The sequence below is a fragment of the Macrosteles quadrilineatus genome, unplaced genomic scaffold (assembly GCF_028750875.1).
Source record: "Macrosteles quadrilineatus isolate MER2022 unplaced genomic scaffold, UCM_ALF_1.0 Scaffold_3__2_contigs__length_128488019, whole genome shotgun sequence".
Lineage (NCBI taxonomy): Eukaryota > Metazoa > Arthropoda > Insecta > Hemiptera > Cicadellidae > Macrosteles > Macrosteles quadrilineatus.
Genome location: NW_026542596.1, coordinates 10,650,936 through 10,677,788, shown reverse-complemented (window position 1 = coordinate 10,677,788; position 26,853 = coordinate 10,650,936). Strand labels below are relative to the sequence as shown.

At 33.0% G+C, this 26,853-nt stretch overlaps 1 protein-coding gene across 5 annotated transcripts in view; it reads right to left on the bottom strand.

The window, feature by feature from the left end:
- LOC128988883 (kinesin-like protein KIF13A) overlaps nucleotides 1–26,853 on the bottom strand; it is a 186,735-nt gene that overhangs the window by 42,606 nt on the left and 117,276 nt on the right. For 4 of the 5 annotated variants that reach the window (XM_054410628.1, XM_054410629.1, XM_054410632.1 and 1 more), the window contains 12 exons: nucleotides 17,702–17,856; nucleotides 16,077–16,190; nucleotides 13,900–14,147; nucleotides 13,305–13,422; nucleotides 12,346–12,434; nucleotides 11,472–11,610; nucleotides 10,655–10,672; nucleotides 8,732–8,822; nucleotides 7,709–7,881; nucleotides 6,946–7,168; nucleotides 4,684–4,830; nucleotides 4,319–4,493 (listed from right to left, as the gene is read on the bottom strand). In XM_054410628.1, the coding sequence (XP_054266603.1) occupies nucleotides 4,319–4,493; nucleotides 4,684–4,830; nucleotides 6,946–7,168; nucleotides 7,709–7,881; nucleotides 8,732–8,822; nucleotides 10,655–10,672; nucleotides 11,472–11,610; nucleotides 12,346–12,434; nucleotides 13,305–13,422; nucleotides 13,900–14,147; nucleotides 16,077–16,190; nucleotides 17,702–17,856 (1,690 nt within the window). The remainder of the gene's footprint in view (nucleotides 1–4,318; nucleotides 4,494–4,683; nucleotides 4,831–6,945; nucleotides 7,169–7,708; nucleotides 7,882–8,731; nucleotides 8,823–10,654; nucleotides 10,673–11,471; nucleotides 11,611–12,345; nucleotides 12,435–13,304; nucleotides 13,423–13,899; nucleotides 14,148–16,076; nucleotides 16,191–17,701; nucleotides 17,857–26,853) is intronic. The other variant, XM_054410630.1, reaches the window with a different exon arrangement.

Here is a 26,853-nt window from a genome sequence, read left to right as displayed (position 1 = left end):
ATTTTCAAAAAAAAAATAAGTTCGCGCTCAATGAAATTGTATAAATTATAGGCCTATAAATAATTGAAAATAGCCACTTTGTTCTAAATTTAATGAGGATACAAATATATAATCATATAGCGAGGTAAGTTATCAAATAAATAAGTTATGAGCGAAAAACGGATTTCAGTACATAGCGTTTAGCTAAGAATGCATAGCCTAACCATAGCTAGGAATCTGGCTGATAATTTACATCAATATCACTACCTACTTCTTCAGGATCATCAACCAGCACTTCAAAACCACTTAAATCTTCTTATAATGCACCACGTATATCACTACTTTTGATTTTTAACACTAAAACAATGATAAACGTAATAAAACACATCAGTCATCGGTCCGGGGGAACCTAGCTGTTTACAAATACACGCACGTCAGCTGTCTGCTACAATATTTTCGGAACTAAAATGTAGGGGTGTGCGAAGCAGCAAAAAATTTTCGATTCGAAGCAACGATTCGATTCAAAAGATTTTCGATTCGATTCGATGCAACTCGATTCGAAGCAATACGGTATTTTTCTATTCATAATTGTCAATTGAGTGGATTAACAATAATTAAAATTTACCACATTTGTGTAATGCAAATTTTTGTTGATGTGGTATTAGGCCTATTCATACTTAACATATGAATTTTAGGTGAAAAAATATTTATTTTCAATCATAGGGATTAGAATAACCTGTGAGCTGGTTTACTTGCCTATTTCATAATTTTTACTTGGAATTGGCTCAATTGCAAGAAAGAAGAAAATATTTTTTTTATCAAGACATTAATTCTCATTTTAATAACTGTTTAAATAACTAAATAGGTACCGTCAGCTAAATTACAACAAATTTGAATGGAACTTAATATAAAAAGACCATTAAGAAATAAATATAGCCTACATATCACAAGTTTAGGGCCTGTGGGCCTGCTTCAGGACTGCAAGCAAGAAGAAAATAAAAATAATATGTTTCCACCATGCAATATGTATCATTCATTCCCTGCCTCCTAACCTCCTTAGTATAATAATCTCACACTTACATTATTTGTTACATCATCATAAATAAAGAATTATCTATTATTGGCATCAGTTAGTAGGCCTCCTACAGCTTTACATAGGCATTATTTTTTATAGGACCTAAAAAAGTCCTAAAAGTGTACTAAGCAACATGACAAGTGGAGAACTCATTGAAGAAAAGATATTGTGTAAACTAATTTAGGCCCTACTATAAAACTAAAAAAACAGTAAATAACACACAAACATTGTTTATGGTATAATTATTAAGGACTTTAAAAAATGCATATCATGTCATACAGTAGTATAGGCCTAATTAATCCTAAAACAATTTCAAATTAAAATTAAAAACAGTATTAATCAATCAGTAAATGTTAATGTATATATTTTTTCATTGTTCTATTTATTTTTCTACTCAGTATTTATATATTTATATAATTTATAATTGTTAATATTTTTTAAATATATATACATTGTTGTTATAGTTATTGATAATTTTGTTTTTATGTTAGTATTAAATGCATGGCATGAAAGTGTAAATAAAAGTGAAGTGAAAAGACAAGAAGAAACCCACTGAAGCAATAATATTATAAGTGCTTGAACTGCTTCAATGTAAATGGTCTTTAAACTGTATTGAAGCATGTAAATAAAATAAAATGAAATAAAAAAATATAGACCTACTGCAAGAGATTAAAATCCTAAAACAACTGATTTTGATAGCTAATGAATGAAAAGAATTAAAAATCCATAAAATAAAGCCAAACAAAATCACAATTAATTAGGTACCCGAAAAGTAACTCTTAAATAATATATAGTAGATTAAAATAATATTAAATCAAGAGATAAGAAAGTTAAATGTTAACTTCTAATGCCCTTGGCAACACAGGTAAATGTTTTTAAACTACCCTCAATGTTTTTGGAACAGCAGGGTCTTTTTCTCTGAAGGAAGGGTAGTAGTATGTCAACAAAAACAATGAATCACTCTCCCCAGCCAGGCCCAGGCAACGATGTATGCATTCAAGGTCATAGACCCTACCCCTCCCCTCTTACACCACCCGGTTGCTACCCAGTTGCTTCAATTAATTGCTGACAAAATGCAAGTGATGAAACAAGGAAGTAGAGACAAAAAAATATATTTCTTTATTAAAAAACAAAACTGTTACAGATTATTTTCAAAGAAATTAATTCATTGTAATTTGTGAGTAAATATTGTATTGGATCTTAGAAATATATTTTTTTAACCCCATCTAACCAAGATACAGATCTGTTCACTATATCAGATATTTATTTTGTTTATAATTTATTATGTAAAATACTAAAATATATTTTAAATTAGGTATGGAATAAATAATAAATGATTAAACTAGTATGTCTGGATAAATAGTCTATTCTTTTGACTTTGTTTTCTTTGCACTGTTAGTGTTGCATCACGGCTTTTGTCTTGTCAATCTTGTCAGTAGACGACTAGACTAGCTCTGGCTAGTGGCAGTGCGGCAATTGCTCTGTTGTGTCTTTATTCTTAAAGGTCGTGAGCCAACTTACTAATCTTTAATTCTCATTTGAACATTTTAATTCCTCTGTAATAATAGATATAATAATATAAGAGTGTTTCTTTGGAAATAAATTATTCTTTTTTTTCTCTTGCCCGAACAAAAATTGGGACCGGCAGACCCCTAACAAAAATACCAAATGTATCAGTCTATAACATTAATCTTACTAGTTAAGTATTAAGTAACAATTTTTCAGACTTATTTTTAAAATGATTTTGGAGTGACCTATCTTGTTTTGGCTAAGTTTACAGTAGTAAAATATTTTTCACACTGCTTACATCAAGACAAAAAACAAAACCTCTCATCATTTGCAATGTCAAAACAAAAAAATATAAAACAATTAAAGCTATATTTAATGCAAAGAATGTATTAAATAAGAACGCCTTCGTAAAGGAAACGCAACAGCAACGCGCTCCTGTATTGCGGGTATTGCGTTGGCTTTCTGCAGGCGTTTTTCGTATATGGATACTGACTCCCTCATGAATCGAATCGTTTTTTGACCACCACTGAATCGAATCGCGATTCAATGCATCGAATCGAATCGAATCGAAATTTCGATGCATTGCACACCCCTACTAAAATGAATAGCGCTTAGAGACAGACCTCTGGAGAAAGCTTAGAATATTACGGAAAGAACGATACCTAACTCGATCCAGTTCAATCCGATTCAGTCAGTCATAGAGCCTTCGCCGTAAACGATGTTTGTGCGTCATAAAAGTGACGCGTGACCCTACACAAAGTGTGTTGTGCGTCATTTTTATGACGCGTGACACTCGGAGGGTTAAGCTCCAAACTTTACAAAAATTGAAAAATCTATATTTTTTAAAAATTGCCAAAATTAAAGGAAACATATATCAGTGTTATAACTCTAGCTACATAGAGTACACTAGTAAATGTAATTGAATAAAAAATATTATCAGTAATTTACAAACCCTTCATGGAAAAAATAGGCTTCAAAAAGTGAAATTTATTTTGTTCCGTTGCTTGTTTTTAAACATTTTTTTCACCCATATGGGTACAAATTAGGCAGATTATGATCATAACCAAAATTAAAGATGGGAATATGATGAACAAAGTGAATTTGGTTGCATTTGTGTAACTTAAGTAGGTAAAAAGATATGTTCGTTAGCGTTAACGTCTGCAAACTCAAAAATCACCGTGCGCTGCAAGACAAAAATGGCCGCTACAAAAAAATTGGAAGGGATAAAAATTTTATAAAATAATTTTTGAACTTCCAAAACATGAAGGAACAATATATAAAAAAATAAAAAATATTAAAAATGGTCAAGCAACTCTCATTGGATCACTTGATATGGATTGACCCAACATTGATAATCCGGCATGTCTCCCGGTTTAGTAGGGCAAGGTAACCAAGCACTGCCTATTGTGACAATAGCTAAAGTATTGCTTAAATAGAGAATTAAAAAAAAAAACTTTAGATTTGAGGCTAATATTCCTACTACACTGGTCCTAAGCCAATTAAGAAAATCTCTGTTGAAACTAAGTGCGCTTGAACACTCCGTAAAAGGCTTTACAAATATACAGTGTAATAAAATCTCGTTGGACCCATGCTAAATCATTGAATGTGCCAATTACCAGATGCAGGATTATCAGGGTTTTACTACATCACAGTTAAGAGCCATCAAAAATTCAATTATTTTACTTCATTAAGAATTTAGTAGCTAAACAAAGTACAACTATAGTTAACCACTTTTACAGCATCACGTTATCTCACCTTTCCCTGGCCCATTTCTCCACCTTCATCTGTGTAGTGGGAGTGCAGGGTGTCATCTTCCCAAGGCGGAACGGGTCAAAGGGCACGTAGGGGGAGTAGGGAGTGGAGGGGGAGAGTATGTTACGCAAGTGTTGAAACTGTCTCTCATACTCTAGCCTCTGCTTCTCCAGGGCCACTGTAACAATAGACAAGAGTTGCTTACTAATAGTTAGTTACTGTGTTGATGTGCTCATATGTAATTGTTCAACTTCTACTTCAAAGTTTCTTATTCATTATTTTACACGCTATCAATCTTGTACGGCTGGTTAGAGTCGACTTATCGAGACTATTGAACTATCATAAGCAAGTAAACTGCAACAACCCACCTTGCTTGTCCTCCTCATGTTGTCGCTCCAGCTTGGCAATGGCTGTCTGTATCGGATCATTACTGAGTTCATTCAGCATCAACTCTTCCCTGGCAAAGTTGTAGTCTATCGTCTGAGCTGGAGTTTGAGGTTCGCTGGCTGTTGTTACTGAAATCACAGATTTATTTTTTATTACAGACTAGCTGTTGTACCCGTGCTTTGCAATGGGAAGAGAACACGAAATTGAAACAATTTAATCTTTACATCTGTTGATAAAATAGTTACACATAAGCCTTTTAAAAACAAAATTTAACCTTTATGGCCTTTATAGGATAGATGTTGTCATAAATGTAAAAAATAATAGTACTGCACCCTGTTGGTAAGCCTTGTAACTTTTTAATGTTATTCAATATCATAGAACCAACTTGTGTAGTTGAAACAGCTGACAAAATTCTTTTATTCATTTTAAATATGATTACACATAAGGTTAACATGGGAAACTCCAGAGCCACTGGGGCGGAGCCCGAAAGGACTTTTGAGGTAAGAACGCGTCTATATGTTAATTGGGAATGTGAGCTATCATCATACCAAATTTCAGCCCAATCCGACCAGTATTTTTCGCGTTTACTTGTCATAAACATCCATACATCCAAACTTTCTCATTTATAATATTAGTAGGGTGTTAACCATAAGATTTTTTAAGTATTAGCTTGTTGATGCACAAAAATCTGCATCTAGCTTTTAACCCCACTTTTACAGTTATTTTTTTACTAATCTGAAAAATAAAAAACACCCAAGATCGAAGGAAGTAGAGACAGTTAGTCAAATGCCTTCTTGGGCATAAATGTTCATGAAAGTAAGAGTGAGTAAGTAGTCTGAACAAAATCACATTATCCAAACAGGTCCCTAATATATTTGTCATATTTATTACCTATGATAGTGTTATTTATTATATTTTATTTTGTTACACTGATATATTGTTAAATTTTATATCATTATATTGTAATATTTATTTTTCTATTAATTGTTATATTTGCCTTCAAGTTGTTTGTTAAATGCACAGATTTTTTCCTTGAAAACTGATTAATTATGTTTTTTCACATATCTTTGAATTGGTTGTTTAAATAAATACAACCTTGTTAAGATGGACCCCATTAATACAGACTTTGCCAAAGTAGGGATGACCAAGACTGGTATTTAAGTTAGGGACGAGATTTTTTTCTCATCATAATTTGAGACAAGATGGAGACAATATTATAGCTCTCATTACTATCAGGAATTATTCATTTGCACAGTTTCACAATGGTTAATAAATAACAATAAAGCACTATTAAAACAACCTAAGTGTACGATAACTAATTATTTATTAAAAAGGTTAATAAGGTTAAAAAGTGTACAAAATAACAAAAGCTTACAGTAATAAAAAAAGCTTAAAGGAACTTAAATAGTTATGAAAATCTTCGATAAGAAAAAATTAAAAGGAAATAAGACATCATTAATGTAAAACTGTAACATGCACACCACAACTAACTGTATCACAACAAAAACAGTCTATAAGAGACAAAAGAAAAATGTAGTAGCCTGTAAGGTGTTACTTCTGATCTCAGTGATAATGATATCATATAGATACAGAAAAACCTATTATATCCGGTATAGAGAGGACCAGGGTTTATTCCTAAACGAATAAACAGATAAACCGATCTTACCAATTTTTGAGATGTATAAAATAAAAACGCCTTCAAAAAGTCTTTGCAATACCCACAATACATGAGCGTGTTGATGTTGCGTTTCCTTTGCAAAGGCTTTAAATTTTTATTTTTTTTTGTCTTGGAGCAAAGTTAAATCTGTCTCTCCCATTCTTCATTGAAATGTAATCAAATTGCCATTTTATGGCTGTAGGCGTAATTATCTGTGGTCATATATTAACAGTGGGTTAAAAATTGTTATTCTCGGACATAAGCATTTGCCTGGTGAATAACTTCTGCACTACTTTTAACAGAACTAGCCGTTGGGGGCCGTATAACATCTCTATTGCGATGGTTTACAATTTCAAGCATTCATGTCCGCTTTAAACCAATTAAAACCTATCACTTTATAATCATTAAATACAGTCATGACAGTCCCTAAAGCACTGCCTTTTTCACATTCAGAAAACTCAAAGTAATCCGGACTTTCATCACTCTGAACAACTTGGCCTTTACACTCAATCAGTCTGCATTAATGAGAGCTCCTTGTAGTTCAAATAAGACTCTATTGTACATCCAGCCTCATCTGCTTACTCACCAGAAGACTTTGGACAGTTGACTCTAAAGAAGTGATGGTTTCCCCAGACTATTCTGTCTCCGTGATGCAGTGGTGTTTTCTCCAGAACAGGTGTTCCGTTGACAAAGTTGCGAGCATTGTTGAGCGGCTCCAAGAATAATCCACCGTCCTCAATGCTTATAACACAGTGCTCAGGCTGAATACCTTGACCATTCAAAACAATGTCTAGTGGAGATGACGACCCCTGGAACATCAAAGAACATTGTTTGAGATTTCAGTACCAATTGTTGAGACAGGGTTCCCACTCAAACTTAAAACTGAAAAGCACTGTAAATTGTAAATAATTTTGGCATTGTTAAGAGTCAGGGAACTTGGAGAAGTGGAATAGTGGCACACCTCAGAGACAAATGGATCAATCTAATATTCATAGGTGAGGTGTAGAAGCTAAACTGTGAGGCAGTGGACTATAGCCAACTCAATCAGATGCAATTTTTCACACCTGGTAAAAAAACATACTTTTTTTGTACATGAGATTTATTAAGAAGGTTTATTGAATTACTTACAGAAGAGAAAAGTTAAATGTATGATTTAAACATAAATATTATTTAATTAAACAACTACTATCCATGAATTAATTAAAAATGTTGCTATATGATAAAGCTAGAGATGATAGATGCTTGACAATTTTATCCTGGAATGGAATTCTCAGGATAATAACCTGATAGTGGAAGCTGTAAGTTAGTGAACTAGAAGTCCAAAATGTCAACACAAGTTCAACACTCACCTTAGCCCCAACTAGTGTCCTATCCTTCAGGTAGTAGACCAGCAGTTCGTTTAGTGAGGGGTCAGCATTCAGGTTGACAAGGTAGTATTTGTTCTTCTCTACCTTTATCCCTGAGGCTTGCACACTGATGCCCATGTTCTCTAGGGCTTCTTGTCTTTCATGTTGTAGCCTCTCTGTAATATAGACATTCAAAAATATTTCTCAATCACTTTTTAACTACACTAATAATTATGGTAAACCTAAACTACAAGAATAGTAGTTTTACACTTGGCTAACAGGTTAAAAATCCCATATTAAGTGTAAGGTACGCCATATTTAGTTTTAAACTTGACATTATCTTTATAAATTTTCAGTTAGGCTATGCAATATGTTTCTTAGATGTTACCAAATGTTTTGATTATTATTACTAAATATGTTTAAGACTGTTGTTTAGTTTTAAGAAAGGACTATTTTAAATGTTATAAGAAGATGACAAAGCACCTGTACATTTACCTGTAAACTCTGTACGTTATGTGCCAATAAACATGATTATGATAATTGATCATTATTATTACAGTATAAGGTAAAAACTGGGTTTGTTGAGTTATTCTTGCATAGATAGTTGTAGAACTTTTTGGATTTTTTGAGGATCACTTATTCCTTTCACTGATTAAAAATACCAATAAAATCACTCAATACTAATGTATTGAAATTAATATTGTTTTCAAAGTCTGATTCCATACTTTGTTTGACTTTCATTTTACAGATGGTCTACTATTAGTCTAATCTACTACCTGATCCAGAGACCTATTGATAAATTATTGCAATTTTAATGTTAATAATAACAGTCAATGTTTTTATCCGTTGAAAAACAATAAATGCCTATTCAATACTTTGTAGGCTAGCATACACTTAGGTGAACATAAAATACGTCTCAACCAAGAAATCTTGTATCTTTTTTGTTGCAAAGGAACATTTCTCTACAAAGTTAACCTTACAACATTCATTGCAGATTAAATGTAACTGACATATTTCTTAACTCACCAGTTTTTATTAGTTTCTCTTCCCACGTTGTTGACATTTCTTTTACTAGCTTTTCACTTTCAGATAATTTTTCTCGAAGATCCGTAAAGAACTGTAAAATACAGCTGGATATTAGTTAGTTTCTAATTAAGAAAGTTGGTCACATCTTCAAAAAAAAAAAAAAACACTTAGCCCTAGTGCCACAGCGCCTGAAAGCCAAACTTTTATTTTTAGAGGTCTCATATTTACCGGGTGAGCTAAAAACAAAAGCATTACCTACTAGCATGTCGAGCAAGCCTACCACAAAACTATATTAGACAAAGTTAGTGGTAAGTATCTACTCGTACTGTAACAAGTAGTTGTGTAAAAGGCAGACTTCTGTTGTAAAACTTTAAAAAGTTGGCACTGTGTTAAATAGTCCCAGGTTACTCTACCCTATAATCACTAATATTTTACAAATAGCTAGATATAATTAATAACAGTTAATGTAACATCAAACATGCAAGCATAAAAAGCCTCTAAACAGCAAGAGTGCTATAATCTTATAACAAAGGGGAAAGTTATATTTGAATTTATGGATTAAGAAAACTTAATTTCTCATGAAGTCTACATTTTAATACAGATATATCACAGTCAAACCTTGATACAACAAATCTGAGGGGACCGACTACTACAAACTACAGGGAGAGCTTTAACAAAACACATATGAAAATCTAAATTTATACCAGCTCAAAACATGTATGAGGGCTATCCAGAAAATAGATTACATTTTTGTCTGTATCCGCTAGGGGCGGGCCTAGCGCGACCATCTTGGAGTTAGTTCGTTATGCAGCTCAGTCGGCATCTAGCCGTGCTAGTTAGAGGTTTCTGCTGTACTCCGTTGAATTACTGTGACAGTTTAAAATGTCTACGTGTTAATTGAAAATGCCTCAAACTGTGAAGTGAGTGCATTTATAAGGTTTTTGACTGCAAAAAACTGTAAACCGATAGAAATCTATCGGCAACTTTGTGAAGTTTAAGTGGAAACCATTATTATTTACTGAAGGTGGAGTTTGTCAGTGGGTCATAAAATTGCAAAATATGACCGAACTAACGTTCACGACGAAGGGCGAAGTGGAAGACCCAGCATTGTGACTGCCGAACTTGTTGAAAAAGTCTATGCCGATGACCGTAAAACTCGAAAGTTCACAATAACAGAACTCTCTCTGGGTTTTCCACAAATTTCACGAAGTTTGATGCACGAGATCATAACCGAAAAGCTTGGTTACCAAACTGTAACCAAAGAGTCCAATCATTTTTTTTTTTTTTGCATGCACTTCACAGTTTGCAGCATTTTCAATTAACACAGACATTTGAACTGTCACAGTAACTCAACGGAGTACAGCAGAAACCTCTTACTAGCACGGCTAGATGGCGACTGAGCTCCATAACAAACTAACACCAAGATGGTTGTGCTAGCCCCGCTCCTAGCGGATACAGACCAAAACGTAATTTACTTTCTGGATAGCCCGATAACAGAAAATATTATATCATCGAAGTTACAGTAAGATCCTTGCATTTATTATCTACTAACCTCTAATCACTGACAACCATCACTAAAAAAATAACTAAAAATGGGGAGAAAACTTTATAAAAGAAAAAAAATACATTAAAAACACAAACTTGGAAATGAATTTATCAAATGAGATGGTCAAGGAACCAGAAAAGGTGTTTTAAATTTGAGAACTTAGCACTCAACATATCAATTACTTTGCCATGATGGAAAAACATTAATGATTAAGAAATGGTTTTAAGCCTACCAAAAGGCTAAAATTTCTACTGTTAACGTTTTTTGATAATATCAAGTAATTTGTTATATCAATGTTTGACTGTGTTTCCAACATATTCATCAACAAAAATAATTTTAAGTTATTTACACAACACAAACAGATAATTATCACTTACAGAGATTTGTTGTGATGCCTGGCAATAGAGATGCGTTTAAAAGAAAAAAGTTATTAACTTTGGAATTGGTACGAAGGTAGCCTTACGTAATTACAATATATACTTAAGATAATCTGGGTTGTAACTGAACTATTGAATTTGCTAAATAGATTGCTAGTACTTGTTCAGGACCTCTCCAGAACTCTGACAAAATCTAGCTGAAAATCAAACTTGCTAATAGTAGTAATAGTAAGTCACAAGTATGTAGTAATTTAGTTAGTGCAATCATTTTAATTCTAAAAGGAAAAGGGGATATCGTGATGGAGCTATATGAACGTTAAATCAAAATCAATATTGAATGATACTAACACTAAGTGACAAAATAAAAACACTAAAGTTGTTCTCTACACTATTGTGATTTCCTTGGTATAAAAAAATATTAACCAAACTTCTAATATGTGACTACTATGTTCTAATATGTGACTACTATTTATGCACTACAGTGGGTTTTAAATTGCCCTGTTTAAACCATTCTTGAATTTTAATACTAAAATTATTGTGTTATTATTATGTTTACACTTATAAACAGATTTTATCTACAACCGTTAAAAAAAAAAATGTTTCTGGACCTTAAAACACTGGCCAGTTCCCCGGTAGATGAAAGGAGACAGGGTCCATAATACAGAGTATAGTTTTTTTTGTTTTTTTTCACATTTGTATAGAAAAAGGTTCTACTGTATGACTTGTAAGATTTAAAAATAAAATATTAAAACAAATAGAATAAATCACATTGATACAAAAGAGAGTTTTTTTCAACCAATCTATAAGCTATACTCACAGGTGTTGCTCCACCAGTGGCCATTTTCAACATCTCCTTGAGTGCTTCCACTTCCTGTTTGAGTTCTCTGATCTTACGTGCATTGGGGTCCTCGTTGACTACTGCGTGGTTCACTATTCGCTTTGCTCTATCTGCATACCTGTGGCAAAGAATGTGGAGGACACTTAGTAAAAAGTAACTAAAAAAAAGACTGGAGGTTTCCAGAGAAATCAGCTATAAGGAAAGTTCAATAATCTTAATAATCTAAAATAAAGCAAAACTGTTTTGAAATTGAGACATAATCAGAGTGCTGTATCAGTCAGGCTTATTTGAATTAAGTGCAAGAGCGCCAGTTTGAGCAGTATGGAAAGTGTTGAGAATTACCCAACAAAAAAGATATTATTGTAATTAACTGTTCAGAGTCTTCACTCAAACTTCAGAATGCACTTTAGAATTGTTCATAATCATATTGATCTTTGCATACTTTTATGTGATGTTGATATGAGTCAACATAGAAGGGTATCTTATTTCTTGAGTTGCAACATTGAAAATATTGGATATTTTAACCTCTGCTTAATACATTTGAGGTAACATTGATAAATGAAGTCTGCAAGATGAAATCTTACTTCAATAAACTATAATCTAGTGCCACAAATGTGGCTTTTGTTGTAACATAATTAGTATTCAAGTGCTTTATTTTAAGGTTTAACCTAGAAATTTAGGACTCTATTCAAGTTTGTTACAGTTGACATTAAAGTCATGGCCCATTCGGAATGTTAAGGGTTTCACAGTTGAGTGCTATACTACAGCAGTGTGCTGTACGAGTATGTATTTCATCTATTACTTTGTACTTCAAACTCACTGAAAATTCACAGCAAAAAAAAGAATTCAATACCTCAAAGTAGACAATGTCTCCTCGTAGTTGTCTGCTGCTGGAGACAATGTTGCCACCATTACAGTCTTGCTATTGCCTCCCAAGTTGTCCTACAACACAACACTGTTATCACAGCAATACATGCACTACACAGCATACCAATAATCCATAGGTGTACTGTTTTCAAATAAACATTGAAGAAATTAACATTAACTCAGAGTAGTTTAATTTGGATTATTCGGTTAACAATATTTTATTTAACCATCAAAATCGTTGGATAAAAGGGTAGAGTGAACAGTGTTAAAAGATATCAAAACTTTTTAATAAAGATAAAGGGGATGCAAAACCGAGATTTTGGATAGATGTTGGCGAGGTCAACAACCTAAGTGAAGTGGAGGCATAAGTAAGGTAACATAACAAAAACTTAACCTTTAAATTGGAAAGACTATTCAAAGTTAAATGTTAAAAACAAGTATTAATGCTCCTTTCACACCATACGGTTTTTTCCATACAACTAATAACCGTACGGGCAAATTTTGTTAGTAGCGTAAAGAAGAGCATGAGAGCTTTCACTCTCACAGTATTTACGGTGACAGCAAAAAACTGTCTTGCAGCCGTCCACTGCCACTGAACCGGATGGTTGGCACGCCACCAGTGGCGGATGTAGTTATGCGCAGGCTTTCACACTGCACGGTTTATAATCAAGCGGGAGCCCACTAGCCAGTGCAAATAGAAAAGCTGTTACAATGTTTATCCTTTACAATATGACCTCTCAATTAAACACTGTTTTCGTACTTATTTCAATGGATGGGGTAAACCGCAAGTGTGAAAGGAGCTTTAGTCCTAAAGGCTACACAACTTTTTTCTGGTTTTGATTGCAGATTAAAATTACAACTCGCTAAAATCTCTTATGCAAAGTCATCAAATAGCAATAGACTATAAGCTGTTACAACACTAACCATATAATAAACAAAACTCACTTTTAACAGCCATGTGAGAACAGAATCCCTGTAAGGAACAAACTTGTCTCTGTTCTTGTTTGTAGTGGTGCTTTGGTCTGCCAGCTTAGATATTACAAGTCCCAGTGTAGTCAGTGATCTAGAAAATGGGAAAAACAAAGTTTAATTTGATATCCAACATTGCAACAACAAACAACCTTTTTCTCAAAGACATCATTTAAGATTTTGATTTAAATATTTATATCCATATTCAACTTTTAGGTTTATGATTAGACAAAGTAAAGCAAAGTAAAGTAAGTAAGTTAATGTAAGTAAGTTTTATGGTGATTAATAGTGATTACTTAAACAGTGTAATAGTTCTCCTTACAAACAAACCAATTTATGTATTTTACATATTAGGCCTATACAAAACAGGGGTTGCTAAGGTTAACAAAAGGTTTTATGTTAAGCAAAACTCCTCTGGCTGATAAAGAATCTAGGAAATGTCTGATCACTGATTTTATTCCAAGTAATAATAAAAATGACAACTTTTTTGATTAGCTTTTTTGATTTGCTGTACTCAAACATTTAAACCTAGTTCAACATAGTCTAATCAAGAAAATGTTTGACCACTTACTTGTTGATGTTGGAGCCCTCTTTGAGTCGGTCACCGATCGCCCCTGTCTTCACTGCTCTCTCACTCCCAGCCAGGTCCACCAGTGAGATGCGGCTGACCTTCTCCCCCTCCACCCCACTGGCTGGGTCCAGCAGTGTCTGGGTCAACACCACGCTGAACACAGCGTGTGACCGCGATGACTCACTGTTCATGTTGGTGGCAGCCACCGTCCGTGACTTGTTGCCTTCAGTCATCAAATTGTCTATGTCCTGGACACCACATTGTGTTAGTGGGGTTTGTCATTAAGAAACATAATCAATATTCTCAAAAGGCGATTAGAGTTGGTCATGCAATCTGTCTGCATGATTAGTTCTACTTGAAACTAGAGAGGAAATTTAAATATGTTGGTATTGCGGCCTCGGGATGGATGAAAAGTGTTAAGAGTTGCTGTGACCTTGAAAGATGTTCATAATTTAACCGTGACCAGGGACAATGTTATTGGTTTTCTGTGACAGGGTAAGATGTATGCGATTTTTCTGCGACCGCGGACTAAAATCAGGTTTTTGAAACTCTTGCATGGTACCCATTTTTTAAAATTTACAACACATTCACGTTTTATTTCAAAATATCCCGGAATTTCTGGTCTCTGGCCACCTTGTTAAACCTATAAGCTAAGAGATCTCCTCTCAATTCATCTCTATCACAATCATTCTCTCCCCATTTGAGACGGTTACATAGCATTAATAATTTGTTGGATTTTGTCAGAAACAGTAAACACTTTGGATGTTATAAATTTTGACACAACTTAACAGTAGTATAATAATGACATATTTACTTATGTATGTTTAACGACAAGTCCAAACCTTTTCCTTGTTTCTGTCTATCTTAGACTTGTTACAAAGTTCTGTTTAATTCAATATAGATAAATTTTTGTACAGTTTATTTTTCAGGATTGAGCCCTTTAATTTTCAGATTAGTTTCTAAAAATACCCTAACTGATTCTTAATTTTAAGATGAATTTAATAAAAGTTATTATATTAAACAAAATGTATGTTACAAAGCTAACACTACATACTGATGTTCAAATCAAGAGATATCTAATAAAAAAGTCTAGATGGTAAAAAAACCTTTTAACTTTAAACTTTTAAATGGACTGATTGCGAAACCATTACAGTATCCAATGAAGTAGGAATCAAAACAATAGAAAGAAAATAAAATAAAATTACTATTACCATCACAATGGTCGAAGTGCACCCTAGAGTAATATTATGAGTAAAATATGTCAGTATAGGACCAACCCAGTGTTGAATATAAATGAGATGATACCTGCATGAATATTTACAACCACCAAACACTGTAATGCTTAATAAATCATCACAAGATCTAAACTGGATAATATCACAATGACTAAACCCAGCAGCAATTATGGACCATGTTTCTCCAGAGACATAGTACCTTTTTTGGTGTTTAAAAAAATGTTACGGTTTAGGAATATTTCACCAACAAAATAGTTTTCTCGGTGTAATTTGTTAACAAGAAATACTTGGTAGTCATGGTTAAATCTCTGAACTATCCTAGGAGTTGAAAGGGTTGCCCTGTACAATGTGCTGTACAGTATATTGTAATGAGTGTACAACATACTTTGTGGTTGGCTGACCAGGATTTGCTTTTTAAATAATATAATATATAAGACTTACCGTCTTGAAGCAATCCAGTTTTTGTACTCATTGTACAGCTGTTTCGGCTTCATAAAGCCATCTTTAGCACATTCTTCTAGAGGTCAATTCATTATAAATATGCGAACATTCTGGTTATTGTCAACTTGTTACAACACATTTTACACAACATAAAAGATGAAAACATAAACTTTGGTAGGCCTACCCTACTTGTATGTCGCGACATAACCTCACTTTTGACATGCTCAACTGACAGACCTAGCAATTGAGCACATGTCAAAAGTGAGGTTATGTCGCGACATACAAGTAGGGTAGGCCTACCAAAGTTTATGTTTTCATCTTTTATGTTGTGTAAAATGTGTTGTAACAAGTTGACAAGAACCAGAATGTTCGCATATTTATAATGAATTGACCTCTAGAAGAATGTGCTGAAGATGGCTTTATGAAGCCGAAACAGCTGTACACTGAGTACAAAAACTGGATTGCTTCAAGACGGTAAGTCTTATAGAGTGTACAATATACCTGGAAGGAGGTGACAGCCAGCTGTGAGAGTCCGTCCACGTAAGGTCCCAGCACTTTGTGTTCTCTCACTTTTAGACTCTGCTTGTTGGCGTTGGGATCTAACAAGTCATGCACCTGAAAATAAACAACTGTTTGCAATTCATGCTCCAAAGTGGTATCTAAACCTCCTCTTGGTTCAACAGAGAATCACCATTTCTTTGTTTCTATTTGTTATAACTTAACATATTTTACATCTTTCCAAATATCTGTTTTTGGAAGAAGAGCAACTTTATTTGGAGATGTGAAGATGTAAGAGACTCAGCACACCTGAGACAGGAGCTAACTAATCTACAAATATGGTGACGAAACTCCAAAACTCCTGCTCAATTTTTGAAAACGGCATATACGATAAACTAATACAGACGCACCAAAATTCTCCCCATACACTGTAATACAGCGCTAGCAGATGACAAATATAACGTTAAGTTACCAAAAAAATTCTTTAACTGAATAAGGACAAAGAAGTTCCAAATATTCCTTAAGTAGTATTTTTTAAATATCCATCTTGTCTGTCGATTTAATTTGGTTAGGGAGGTGGTTGAATAGTTTCCTACCCATATACAAAGGAGCTTTCTTGTAAATAACAGTTCTATGGATAGGGAACTGAAGAGTGTTTCTATGTCGCGTGTTATATGGATGTTGATGATTTTTGATGAGAATGAGGTCTCAAGTGTTTTTTTAACAAATATACATAGTCGATATATATACATAACATAAATTGTTAATAGTTTCAACTGTACAAAAAGAAGGCAACAAGAAGTACGAGGTGCTTCAGTAAACTTCCTTTAACAAACAAAAGTTTTTTTTACCCATATCACCAAATACATAAAATATAAACAAAGTATACATTATTTTATTGGGCCAATTCTACACGATGAATCAAGTGATAAAGAATTAAAAAGAAACAAAAATATAGTTTTTAATTTAAAATGACAGGATGTAAAAAACTATTCATTTCATAATTTAATTCATAAAATAACTTATTAAATTCATATTTGATACGACAGAATATAATTTGTAACTGATTAATCGTCTTAAAGTTAATTATTACTGACCAATTCCAAGTTTGAATTGTCATGTTATTAAATAGATTAAAATGTTTTTTTCTGTAAGAGCTGACGTCTTAAAAAGTGGTTTAAAACAGTGGAGCCCCTCTTGTTTCTGAGTCAGCTGTCAAAGCTTTCCTACAGCTGAAAAGAACTGGGTCAACGCCTAAACCAAGAGCTGTCTTCAAAACAGTTAACTCTTGAAATAATTACACTCTCTTGAAATTGTTGGTGAATAAATAAACAGTTACCCTTCACAAGAAGAATTTTATAAAATGTAACTGAATATATAAATATTGCAAAATTTGTCAATAAATGTTGTTCCATCACATGCTTTGAGTTTAATTGCCTTAAAAAATTTTATCTGTTTAAATAATTTCAAATTTGAGATGAAGTCAAGCATGTGAGATTGATTTTCACGAATGATGCAAAGAGAGGACAGGAATAATTGGAGAAAAAGCCAGGAAACAAGTTGTGAATGATACTTTTCATCTTAAGACTGTTAGAGGAATGTGAAAATAAAATGTAATTTTCACCTACCTTTTCGTTGTATATTTCCATGTAGCTGACCTCCACTTTATATGTGAGTTCTTGACTCTGCTGTCTGGCAATGATGTCAAACAAGGAATCACACAACCTGGGGATGATACCCTTCTGCTCTTGACTGCCCATCATGGTGAATGACTTTCCTGACCCTGCAACATCAACCGTTCTATCAGTGAACTATTTCTAAACAATACTTACAGGTTGTCTAAAATTTTACTGTCAAAATTAAGACAATATTTTTATTGGTTTAGGCCAGTTTCCTAGCTGCCAAATTTGGTTGCCAAATACGCCTGCTTTTTTCATTACCAACTCAACACACAGGGATCAGGTGCAGGATTTTCCAAGCTGCCGGGTTTGGCACTGTATCCCGCAGCAGACGTCCAGCACCCAGCAGCGACATAGACTTACTTCCCGCCTATTTTTGACAGTTTGTTATGCAGAGGTGAATTGTATCGGTTCTCAATTATGACAGTAACTTTGTATTAACAACAAGTTCTAAAGCATACAATTAGTAAATGAATGACACCAAAACAATTTTAAACCAATTTTTTCGTTTGGCAATATAAAAGTGAACTAAAATTTTCTTTGTCTGAGATTCAAAATTATAGATATAGTTGGGGGACATAATTTGTATTTGGATCATCGCACATCTACATTTCAAGACGGCCTTGAAAAGGAAGAAACTGAGAACATAAGATTCCTAAAAACTGATGTGTAAAACAACTCTGCAATTAAATATCCCAGTTCTAAGATTCCCTTGCTCAAAAACGCAGGCAGTACAAAACTATCATGATATTCACAATCCTAAAGCTGAATTCAGCAACTAAAAAAACCGCCTTTAACACATCAAACATTATATTTACATTATAACATTTTATTGTGCTTACCCTTTTAAATGTTTTCACCCTTTGATTCCTAAATGCTGATATTTTTGCCATCAAGAATAGCATAACCAAACCTGCACTTATGTTTTGTTACATATGTTATATAAAATATTAGGCTACAGAAAATGTTAAAATAAAGTTAAAATAATCTTAAAAGGATAAAGCATCAGTAATAATAAAAAACTTTGAAATTAACAGGGAAAAGACCATAACAAGAACAAATAATCATCAAGACTGCTTGGCATCACATTTAAGAGTTGAAAAATCTACATTCTGCAAAAACTCCTCAAAAATAAAACAGTAGACAGCTGTTCTTGACATATACTATAAAATGGGAGTCAGGGTTTGAACTGCTAAGCAGGTCTAACAATAACAGAGCCGTCCAAGACATGGTCTCCTTAGCTAGGCATGCATTTCGAGTTTGCCAGTAAGAGTATGCTTTGTGGGATATGCACACTTAAAATTAACAGTGGACAAGACGGGTGGAAGTTGATGCAATGGTTGGATTCAAATTTCAGGCATCTACTTTTTACTTGCCTTAGCTGTTTGTGTGCACCAACAACTCTTTTGAAATTTTTTTTAAATTTGAGATAAACAGGATAAAATAAGCTCACATAGATTAATAAATCGATTAATCCCTAGAGCTTAAATAAGTAAGGGTTACAATTTATTTAACCCACATAAGTATAAGCTACTACAGTTATGGTAGAGCAAAATTTGAATCAAGATTTTAACTCGAGGAAGTTACACAAAAGACACAAAGCATTTTGTGTTGCAGATATCTTTGCGAGAGTGGGAGTCACTCATCTTTCAAGAGCCTCTTTGTGTATCTCTCTCTCTCTCTATCTCTTCCACCCTCTACCTCACACATTAGTCTTACGAGTGATCGTAAATGGCAGCAAAATGTTCTTCCCAAATAATGTATGTACTGTATATGATACATCTTTTAACACTCTATGTTTTTGACACTTAAATGTTCTTATTATTTATTGTACTTGATAGTTTTTTTTCTTTCTATAATTTCAGGGTAGTTAATATTAAACAACTATGTGGTTCATAAAAAAAAAACTTGTTCTTGTAAACTAAATATAGTCTGTTACCAGAAGTCTGTCCTGTAGCATGTTACTGAGCTCATAGCAAGGATGATTGTTTATTATGCTTTGTCTGGGTCAAACATGTTGTATGGGATAGAGTTTAGGGGCAGCTGTTCGATTGCCAAAACCATTTTCAAAATTCTAAAAAGAACCTTAGAATTATGAAATGTTTAAAATCTAGACAATCCTGCAATTTATTATTCAGAGAATAAAAAATATTAATCCTCCCATCAATTTATATCCTGCAAAAATCTTATATATTAAAAAACTTCTGCAAAACTAATGACAACTAGCCTGCCATACTACTGGACCGAATTGCACGCGGGTTGTATCAAAAGAAAGGTTATTGGTCCTATATGTGCAGGCTTTAATTGTATTTTGAAAATATTTATGTTGATTGGGTCAAAAATGGAAATTCAACTTTTCTTATGGAACTTTAACATGGGGCCAAATTTTTTAGCTTATGACAGCCACCCTGACCATACTTCTGGACCGATTTACACAGGGGGTTTTACCAAAAGAAAGGTTATCGGTCCTATATATGCAGGTTTAGTTTGTATTTTGAAAATATTTAAGTTAATTGGGTAAAAAATGCAATTTCAACTTTTCTTAAGGAGATTTGACATGGGACTAATTCTATATATTAATGGGCAAGCATGTTTATTAAAAATCTTTTTTCTCAGCTCCTGTGCATCACAGGGAAAATTTACGCATACTGCTAGAAATATGTTTACCTGTAGATGTGCAGAATCCCTTTATAAATTAAAATAGGCTAAAAAACACAAAAATCAATTTAAAATTAAAAAAAATTACATGGGCCTTATATGAGTTGCCATTTTGGTATGAAATAACAACAAAATATAAACAGAAAATAAAAACAAATGGAAGAAATTTCAATCACATGTTTTATTTACAGCGTGGAGTGAAAATAGAGAAGTTTACACAATACATACTTTTGGTCGAGTTTTCGACCACAGGGAGAACTCTAGTAACAGACTAAATATATTTTCCTAATATAGGCATGTAGCCTATCAATACCAACTTCCTATTGTTAATATGTATGGCACGAACTGTGCAACCTAAGTTAATGAAGATTATCAGAACAAAAGGAAACAGAGGGATGCCAAGCTTTGACCACAACTTCTGTGGCTTTGTAACTCCCAACTTACCTCACAACTCAAACAACATATTAATTCAGTTATATACTGTACACTTTTTAACATGTTTTTTACTCATTTATTTTTTTAAATGATAACAACTCTTTACCAAACCATATATCTCCAAATATGATGTATTTAAAAAAAGGTAAGCGTGAATATGCAAGAAGTTTACAGTTGACAAACACAAAATACAAAACCTGTAACTAATAAAATTTTTTGTATTTCTCAGTGTCACTGTTTTACGAGTTGTTGACAAGTCTACTTGGGGCACATAAAGTAACACAACTTTTATATCAAACTATAGTTCATCCGCTTACAAAACGACCTGCGCGCTAATGCTAAACCAATGCTGGAGGAGGTCGCTTTCTAAGCGGCCGAACTATAATTTAATAGGTATTGTAATATCATGAAACTATCTTCATCACAACTCAAGACAAACTGAATCTAAACATAAATAAACAACAATAAAAATAATAACAAAAACATATGTTAATAATGTGAACATTACCAACATGAGTGATATTACAGTTCATTATTGGAAAACTATAGTTCGGCCGCTTAGAAAACGACCTGCACGCTAATGCTAAACCAATGCTAGAGGAGGTCGCTTTCTAAGCGGCCGAACTATAGTTTTCAAGTGCAAAGATGATAGGAATTGACTAATTGATGAAAATATCTTCATAAAGAATTTCAACGTAACTAAAATCTTCTTTTGTAAAATACAAGAGAGATCTTCTGTTGGTATGACTCTTTGTCCGTGGACACTGTCCCTTTACATTTAATCATTTTCCATCACATTAGGCTAGCCCCTCCTATTACTTCCCCCTCCCACAAAACCACCACCATGTGGTTGATTACTTTGGAAGCTAGACTTAAGAAAATATCATTTTAACCAGGGTATTCATGAAACAGTGGGGCTTTGAACAGTGGAGACCTGTTAAATTGTGTCAAGAGAAAAATCAAGCAATTCATACACTCCTGCCATCTGGTATTCTCAACAGTTTTGATTATGAATCTATTTTGATTGTTACAACTAATTTATTATTTATATTATTTTTTAAACTCAACTAATAATATTCTCAAGCTGGTAGATTAGATAATATTACATTAGTAAAACAATTAGTTATTACAGACTTAAATATTTATTCTGGGGGAACTTTAAACCATACTAGAGGGCGTCCCGTGTTTAAAATCTCGACCAAAAATATGTATTGTGTAAACTTTTCTACTTCCATTCCACACTGTAAATAAAACATGTGATTGGAATGTCTTTAATTTGTTTAGATTTTCTGTTACCGGTAATATTTTGTCACCAGCATCAATGGCAACCCATAAGGCCCATGTAATTTTTCTTAAATTTTAAATTCATTTTTTGGGCTTATGTTTTAGCCTATTATATTTCATAAAGGGATCCTGCACGTCTACAGGTAAATGTCTTTCTAACAGTATGCGTAGATTTTCCCCGTGAAACACACAACCTGAGAAAAAGGGTTACAAGAAACATGCTTGCCTATTAATATATAGATTTATTTATTTTCAATAAAAAAATATATTTGCCTTTTCTGAAATAAATAATTAGATACACAGTCTCCACAGTCACAAGGGAAATGTTGGGTACGCCTAAAAAAGACTAGAATGAATGTCAGCAATGAACATATGGTGGTGTCATTAAACATCAAAGTTTATTAATTTTGTAAAACAATCATTATTAGACCATTCAACAAAGAAAGTATAAATAGGTATTTTCATTTACTTATATTAAATAACTAACCCCTTCTATTATTTGTAAAAAAAAACTCCTTCATTTCTTTATACTGTAATTTAACCTATTAAACATAGTTACTTATTTGTTATTTACTAGGTATGATAAAATGTTAGAAACCCCAGTTTTTTCTAAGATTTTATAAAGATTTTCCTGTTCTCAGACCAATTAAATAATAAGTAATAAATAAACAATAAACACGAGAAATAATCTCAATTTTAAAGAAAAGATTTAAACCCACAATATAACTCCTTAAGTCACCCATGACATGACTTGATTTTACAAAGTATGGTTCAATAACTGGAACATTGATCCTATAATTGCCAGAACAGAAATAGAAACCAATATGTCATTGCCCAATACACTTGGACATATTTTATGACCTTCTATCTAATAACATCTTTGACAAACATCAGAAAAGGCTTTACCTTTCACACTTTACTTCTTTGTGAGGGGTGGCGGTATTGTACCCCCTGTCACGATGACGTCTCATTTTCTTGACCAAACCGGCTGGAATTGTACCCCCTTATTATTTCTATGCTTTATTGTAACTGTAGGAAAAATATGATGTGTAACCCGAGTGCAAAGTGCCACTTCACACACTAATTACACAAATAACTATTTCCATATAGATTTTAATCATACAACTATCAGACAGTATTTGATTACATTACATGTCCGTGAACCACGAAAGAAATTATGTAAAGCGAGAAATTAAAACAAATATATTTTTAAACAGATTTTTAGGATTTACTCTAACAAGATAAGGAACCTGTACATAAGACTTTGATATTGTTATGCACGAAAGTTCGATTAAATGCACCAGCACCTAAAAAACAGTATGGGCCGGAATTGTACCCCCTCCCAGTTCAAACTTGCGCTTATTTGGTAATTGTACAGGGTGGAATGTACCCCCCTGGAATTGTGACCCCTTGTTAGTGTAGTCTTCCTTCTAGGACCGGAATTGTACCCCCTTGTGTGCGCAGAAAATGAACTGCCCGGAATTGTACCCCCCCCCCCCCCCCCATTTGACTCAGACCTCTTCATACACTGAAATTTAAATGGACGTGATAGCAATTCCTATACAATATGTAATTTTTATTTTGAGCTGAAATAAATTTAATCCAATGTAGGCCTATGTCGTCTGTTGTATCTGTTAAGGTTTTAGTCCCTTGTGCTTTAAGATACCGTCCATCAGATCGCCATAAAACTTGGGGGGGGGGGTTCAGGAATATAATAGTATGATTATACAGTCCATACATTGCCTAACATAAACCAGGCTGAAAAAGAGCAATGTTGAAAAAGAGTATGAAAAAGAGCTCATTACATACTCTGTTTTAGGGCTTTTTATCCTTGTTTGGCAATAATGTATATAATCTAAAAAAATATTCTGGTATAAAAACCGCAATATGTTTGTTGGTGTTACGAATATGCAGTTTTAAAGAAAACTACACACTATGGTTTCAGATTTAAATGCAAGATTTAGGGAATTCCATGGTAATTTCAGACATTACTAACCATAATAGGATAGCGAAATAATTTTTTCCTACAGTTACCTGATAAAGCGGACTTTCTTGTACTGATTATAACACGCCAAGTAGATAATTTATGCATCTATGTCCTTAAATAAATAACAACATGTCAACAAAAAGTAATTGGGTTTATATGTTTTGGATTTTTGAAATACCTCAATGTTAGATTTACCTCATAAACTATTGGTGACCTGATAAAAAAGGTGTGTTCACCATGGTTTGAATTTTAAACAAACAAAAATTACTAAGGCTAGTTGGTTTAGAAATCAAGACTTTATTTTTTGAAAATCTTTCTAGAAACACATGTCCATAAACGCTAAAACTACTGTACTAAACCAAGCGTAGTACTCGGGTTTCAGCACTCAGCCTGTTTGTTTGAGTTATATGCTCACACAGATTGTTGCCAATTTGGTTACTTTACTCTAAAACACTTTAGATGGCATTTGGGACTTGATTTTTAACTACTCCAGGTTTTTAGTGGTTAGCTAAGAAGCATTATGGTAAACTATTATGGTAGTATTAGGTTAACCAAAGTCTCATAACTCTGCTTTAAGTTTTAATATTTTTAGTCAATTAGCATTGAATTCTAATATTTTGTAAGGATTTTTTTTAGGAAAACCTTTGACTAAAATAGATATCTATGAGATCAACTTTTCATATAGGCTAAATGGTGTGTTGTCATTTGTTAATATGTTTATTTCAAAAAACCTATACTAATAGGTGAATACCAGGTTTTAGTAGCTTTCTTTTGGATCAGCCAAATATTAATTTGATGTGTTTAGGTCCTGTAATGCTTGCATGCGTAAAAGTCTCATATTGATTTCTTCTTATTTTATCACGACAATATACAATACAATACAATACAAATCATCTTTATTCATCAAGTATTTTACAGCAAATACATGAATTGCATCACAGAAAGGAAAAGATAAGCAAAAAATTAGGTATACAAGTATCCTAAATAATAGATTACAAACATAAATCATAACATAACATATTTCTAATCATTTAAATTCCAAAACTCTTCTATTGAATATAATGATTTAGATTGCAAATAGTTTTTCAGTAGTTTTTTAAAGCTACTGTAATTATGTTCATTGAAAATATTTTTGGGTAGGCTAAATAACAATTTTTTGCCAATGAAACTGGTTTTTTTCTCAAATAACTTCAATCTGTGTTGTTCTACATGCCTGGTGTTTCGTCAATTGTAACTGTGGAAATTTTTAGTTTGATAATCTGAACTTTTTACACGTAGAATAGTTTCAAAAATGTATAAATCATAGATGGTCATTATACCCAATTTAGAAAAATATTTTTTAACTGATTCTCTGTTTTTTATACTAAAGATAATTCTAAGAGCTTTTTCCTGTTGACGTAGAATTTTGTCTAGGTTTTTTTTTTGTGGTACCACCATATAAAGCTATTCCATAAGCTATATGTGAATTTATTAAAGCAAAATAAATAGTTTTAAGAGTTTCAATGCTTGAGACACGGGACATTTGTCGCAAAGCATAAATACCAGCTGTAGATTTTTTTACCACATGTTTCACATGCTCATCCCAGGTTAAATGCTGGTCTAATATTAGACCAAGAAATTTAGTGTGCTCCACTTGATTTAATTTTAAACCATTAAGATATATATCTGGTTGTAATTTTAATCTTGATTGCCTTGTGGAGAAAGATAAAATATTTGATTTATTTGAATTTATTAGTAGATGTTTGTTATTTGTGAATTCATTTACTGACAATAAATTTAACGACTATATGAAACGATATATTTGTAAGCTATTGCTATCCATTCGGTAAGCGCACGCAGTATAACTTATCCTAAGATAGAAAACACTTAGTGAACATCAACACACCTAAACATAACCAGACATGAAGACACACGTCCAAACATGCATTGCAATTAACAATGATATCTGAATAAATAAATTAGGATTTTGATCAAATTATTTGTACAGTGAGTGACACAGTAAACCTATAACCACCTAATCTCAGCTCTACCAGAGGAAGTTTTAGGCTAATGCTTGTAATTATCCATGAGTGAAACTTAGGTATAGACAAGAGTGGAAGTTTGGCTGATAAAGTATGATGGAGAGGAAGGTTAGTTATCTACTCTCAAGAGAGTTCTGGCCTTCAACATGATTAGGCTCTGACCTGACAATACCTCCAACTTCAATCCCATACAAATTACAAAAACAGCAGGGGGAAAATGAAACTATTACATGTGAGAATTAAATACAATATGTTTATGTAAAATGTGAATTGAAAGAGATTTTAAGTGTGTTAAAACTATGAAAACTCAGAATTCCTAAACAATAGACTGTGAGTATAACTACATACTATAATTATTAAATGGTAAAAACAATGAATAATGAGATGACTCTGTACTTAGGTAATCCTACTTACACCTACTCTGTACTTAGGTAACTGGAGTGGGTTCATACAATCTGGTGTGTTAGCTTAATATTCATAGGAAACTCGCTAACTGGTTCCAATTTTCCAATAATGAATGGACCTACTTATTTTCATTTACTTATACTATTATCCTTAGAAATTGACTGAAGACAATAAGGTAGTTTAGGTTAGGTAGCGGTCATAGCTGACACCTATTTTTTATATATTATTTTACTGACATGATAAAAAAAAGCTATTAAGACTACTAGATATAAATCAAAATTGAATTTTTAAAAACTACTACTTCTCTTCTT